The sequence below is a fragment of the Populus alba genome, chromosome 17, assembly GCF_005239225.2.
Source record: "Populus alba chromosome 17, ASM523922v2, whole genome shotgun sequence".
NCBI lineage: Eukaryota > Viridiplantae > Streptophyta > Magnoliopsida > Malpighiales > Salicaceae > Populus > Populus alba.
The window spans coordinates 18,587,706-18,592,601 of NC_133300.1; the positions used below are offsets into that span (position 1 = coordinate 18,587,706).

Below are 4,896 nucleotides of genomic sequence, written 5' to 3' on the forward strand. Positions count from 1 at the left end.
TCTAAAATATAATACCCCACACATCCTTCAGCAGCGGCATGCCTTAGGCATGGGGAGGGGGGTTGTCAAATTTGCTGCTCCAGTAAGCTTAGAAATCCTTGGAAAAGATGGCCAGTTGTCGGTGTCATCTTGATGGTGCATTAGATGCTTTGACAACTTGCCTTTGTATTTGCCGGTGAATAACTACAAACAATCTCTCTCTCAACCATATTTGCCGGTGCATTAGATGCTTTGACAACCTGCCTTTGTATTGTCATAATTGATGTGAGAGAAATACACAGTTCGCCAACGAGAGAGGAGCATAAAGTAAATGCATAGCTAGTCAAGTCTGCACCGTGTGGAGCCCAAGCGACATGGCCAGCGCGGGAAGAAGACTTTTACAAACCAATAAGCAAATTCAAGTAGACAAAACACAGCCATTTCTCTGAAGCTTCAATAGCAGAAGAAAAGCTCATCACCATACACTTTCACCTTTGCCATTTCTCATCTCACACTGCTCTTTCTACTCAATATTTACTTTCCCGTTTCTTGCTCACATCCCCTGCTTTTAGTTTTCCTCGCATCTTCTCTACTTCTTCTTCTCAACATCCATTTCTTTTCCATTCCAAGGCAAGCTATGGCTGATGCAATTGTTTCTGCTCTCACGAGTACAATCATGGGGAACTTGAATTCCTCAATTCTTCAAGAGCTTGGACTTGCTGAGAGCCTAGAGACTGACCTTGAACATCTCGAGCGCACGTTCAGAACTACTCAAGCTGTGCTCCATGTAGGGATTACGGACACCACCTATCTCCACATTGGTATGATATTGTCCACTTTGGGCCTAAGCCCTCATGGATTTGCTCTTGGGCTATACCCCAAAAGGCCTCATACCAATGGAGATATTTGTCCATCTTTATATACCCTTGATCCTCCCCATTTCTAGCCAATGTGGGACTTTGGTTGCATACCCAACAATCCTCCCCTCAAACAAAGGATCACCGAGCCTCCCCTCAAACGATCATTTATCCGTCCACTCTCTATCAACCATGATTCTTCATTCTCCACTTCATCGTGTTGGGGTCAGGACACGTCCATGAAGCATCCGGAGAGCACTACCTGATTTGAGAGTTTTTGCTCTTTCTAGGTCAACTCCTCTTCACCGTGTTGGAGCCAGGACACGTCCGTGAAGCACCTGGAGCACACCGCCTATCCAAGAGCTGATCCACGGATTACACGTGATTTGCTTGGGGGGCCCACCACCTTTTGTTCGGCATTCCGAGGATTCATCCATCATGGCTAACTCCGGGGCAAGGCTCTGATACCACTTGTAGGGATTACGGACACCACCTATCTCCACATTGGTATGATATTGTCCACTTTGGGCCTAAGCCCTCATGGATTTGCTCTTGGGCTATACCCCAAAAGGCCTCATACCAATGGAGATATTTGTCCATCTTTATATACCCTTGATCCTCCCCATTTCTAGCCAATGTGGGACTTTGGTTGCATACCCAACACTCCAGGATGCAGAGGTGAAGCAGTGGAAGGACGAGGCTATAAAGGTGTGGCTCAGACACCTCAAGGATGCAGCTTATGATGTTGATGATTTGCTAGATGAGTTTGCCATTGAAGCTCAGTGGCATCAGCAGGGAAGAGATCTCAAAAATCGACTAAGATCCTTCTTTTCGATCAATCATAATCCACTTGTTTTTCGACCAAGAATGGCGCATAAATTGAAAAATGTGAGAGAAAAACTGGCTGCCATTGCCGATGAGAAAAACAAGTTCAATTTAATACCACGAGTTGGGGACATAGCAGCTGAGACCTACGATGGACGGCTTACCAGCTCAATCGTGAATGAATCAGAAATTTACGGAAGAGGCAAGGAGAAAGAGGAACTAGTCAACATCCTGCTCTCTAATGCAGACAATCTCCCTATTTATGCTATATGGGGAATGGGGGGACTAGGGAAAACAACACTTTCTCAAATGGCCTACAATGAAGAAAGGGTTAAACAGCAATTCAGTTTGAGGATGTGGGTGTGTGTATCTACTGATTTCGATGTAAGGAGATTAACATGAGCCATCATAGAGTCAATTGATGGTACTTCATGTGATGTTCAAGAATTGGATCCCTTGCAACAACGCCTCCAACAAAAGTTAACTGGAAAAAAGTTTTTGCTTGTATTAGATGATGTGTGGGATGATTATGATGATAGGTGGAATGAATTGAAAGAGGTATTAAGGTCCGGAGCAAAAGGTAGTGCTGTGTTAGTAACTACGCGTATTGAGATGGTTGCTCGCAGAATGGCAACAGCTTTTGTCCAGCACATGGGGAGATTGTCTGAAGAAGATTCTTGGCATTTGTTTCAACGGCTTGCATTTGGGATGAGAAGGAAAGAGGAGTGGGCACACCTGGAAGACATTGGAGTATCAATAGTGAAGAAGTGTGGTGGTGTTCCTTTAGCTATAAAGGCACTCGGGAACCTAATGCGGCTTAAAGAGAATGAAGATCAGTGGATAGCTGTCAAAGAAAGTGAGATTTGGGATCTAAGAGAAGAAGCAAGCAAGATTTTACCTGCTTTGAGGCTGAGTTACACTAATCTATCACCACATCTGAAGCAATGCTTTGCTTTTTGCGCAATATTTCCAAAAGATCAGGTGATGAGGAGGGAGGAGCTGATTGCTTTGTGGATGGCAAATGAATTTATTTCTTGCAGAAGAGAAATGGATTTGCACGTCATGGGTATTGAGATATTCAATGAGCTAGTGGGAAGGTCATTTCTGCAAGAGGTCGAGGATGATGGATTTGGCAACATAACATGTAAAATGCATGATCTTATGCATGATCTTGCACAGTCCATTATGAATAGAGAATGTTGTTTGATTGAGGGCAATACAAAGTTCCAGATTTCCAAAACAGTTCGTCATGTGGGTGCTTACGAGACATCATTCTTTGCTCCAGAAGACAAGGATATCAAATCTCGGTCTCTGCGATCAATTTTGCTTTCTAAATGTTCTGCTTCCCCACGCCTTGTGAGTGATGCTCTTCACCTCTTTTTCACTCAACAGAAGCATCTAAGAGCCTTAGATATAAATATTTACACCAGTTATACATTGCTAAAATCAATTTGTAATTTGAAACATCTAAGGTTTCTAGATGTCTCCTTTTCGTTCATCCAAAAATTGCCTGAATCAATCACCTCCCTTCAAAACCTCCAAACGCTAAATATGAGAGATTGCCAGAGACTTGTCCAATTACCAAAAGATATGAAGCACGTGAAAAGTCTCGTAAATCTTGACCTCACGGATTGCTATTCCCTTCGATTTATGCCTGCTGGAATGGGGCAATTGATATGCCTGCGAAAACTTACTTTGTTCATTGTGGGTAAGGAGGATGGTCGTCACATAGGGGAGCTGGAAAGGCTGAATAATCTCGCTGGTGAATTGAGCATCATGGATCTTGTTAATGTTAAGAATTTAACAGATGCCAGAAGTGCCAATTTGAAGATGAAGACAGTGTTAAACTTATTGAGATCAAACACAAAAGGGAGGCTAGAATTCTGAATAATCTGTATATTATGAATGCTTAGTCTTAACCTAAATACAAATAAAGTATATATAGGTTAAACTGAAAGTACTATTCTACCCTTAATAAATAATACTACATAAATATTATTTAACATCTCCCCTCAAACTCACGATGCGACAGCTGTAAGCATCGAGAGTTTGCCAACCAGAAAACGAAAACGAGAGATGGAATGCGCCTTGGTGAAGAAATCTGCAATCTGCAAGGAAGAAGGAACAAAAGGCAAAGTAATGGTGCCATGCTTGAGATGATGACGAGTAAGATGACAATCGATCTCAATGTGCTTAGTTTGCTCATGAAAAACCGAGTTGTGAGCAATCTGAATAGAACTCTGATTGTCACAATACATAGGAGTAGGATGAGAAAAGGAAACTCCCATATCACCAAGTAACCAACGTAACCAAACAATCTCTTTGGTGGTAGATGCCATGGCACGATATTCTGCTTCGATGGATGATTGAGAAACAATAGATTGTTTCTTGCTCTTCCAAGAAATAAGAGAATCACCTAAAAAGATCCAAAACGCGGTAACAGACTTGCGATCTGTGGGATCACTACCATGATCAGCATCAGAGTATGCACGCAACTCCAAGGAAGAGGTGGATGAGAGTAAAAGACTCTGAAAAACTGTACCCCGAAGATATCGCAAAATACGAAGAACAGCTGCCCAGTGAACAATAGTAGGAGAAGCAACAAACTGACTAACAACATGAACAACATATGCAATATCTGGACGAGTAATGGTGAGATATACCAAACTCCCAACAATAGTGCGGTATAAAGTAGGATCTATCAAAGGTAAACCATCAGAAGAAGAGTGCCTTGCATTAACCTCAATAGGAGTATCAACAGTCTTGTTATCTATAAGTCTAGCCCGCTCAAGAATATCTGCAACATATTTCGATTGAGAAAGAAGGTAACCTCTAGGTGAATATGCTACCTCAATACCCAGGAAATATCGAAGATGACCCAAATCCTTCATTTCAAATCGTTTAGCCAACTCTATCTTCAAAACTGAAATACCATCAATATCATCACCAGTAATAATCATGTCATCAACATATAAAGACAGAATGATACGACCTGCATCAGTGCACTTGATAAAAAGAGCAGAATCATGACTGCTAGAAACAAAGCCAAGAGACGAGATCACAATAGAGAATTTCTCAAACCAAGCACGAGGTGCTTGTTTGAGACCATATAATGCTTTCTTAAGCTTACAAACATATCCAGAGTCATGTGAAATACCAGGAGGGGGTGCCATATAAACTTCTTCTTGAAGATCTCCATTCAAGAAGGCATTTTAACATCAAAGCTGAGAAATAT

At 41.9% G+C, this 4,896-nt stretch overlaps 1 protein-coding gene across 1 annotated transcript; it reads left to right on the forward strand.

Moving 5' to 3' along the window:
• The first annotated feature begins 326 nt into the window (after nucleotides 1-326).
• LOC118031710 (putative disease resistance protein RGA3) lies at nucleotides 327-3,692 on the forward strand. The gene is given in 2 exon segments (XM_073405661.1): nucleotides 327-766; nucleotides 1,506-3,692. Coding segments are annotated over 2 exon segments (2,193 nt in total). The 5' UTR covers nucleotides 327-616; the 3' UTR covers nucleotides 3,549-3,692.
• The last annotated feature ends 1,204 nt before the right edge of the window (nucleotides 3,693-4,896 follow it).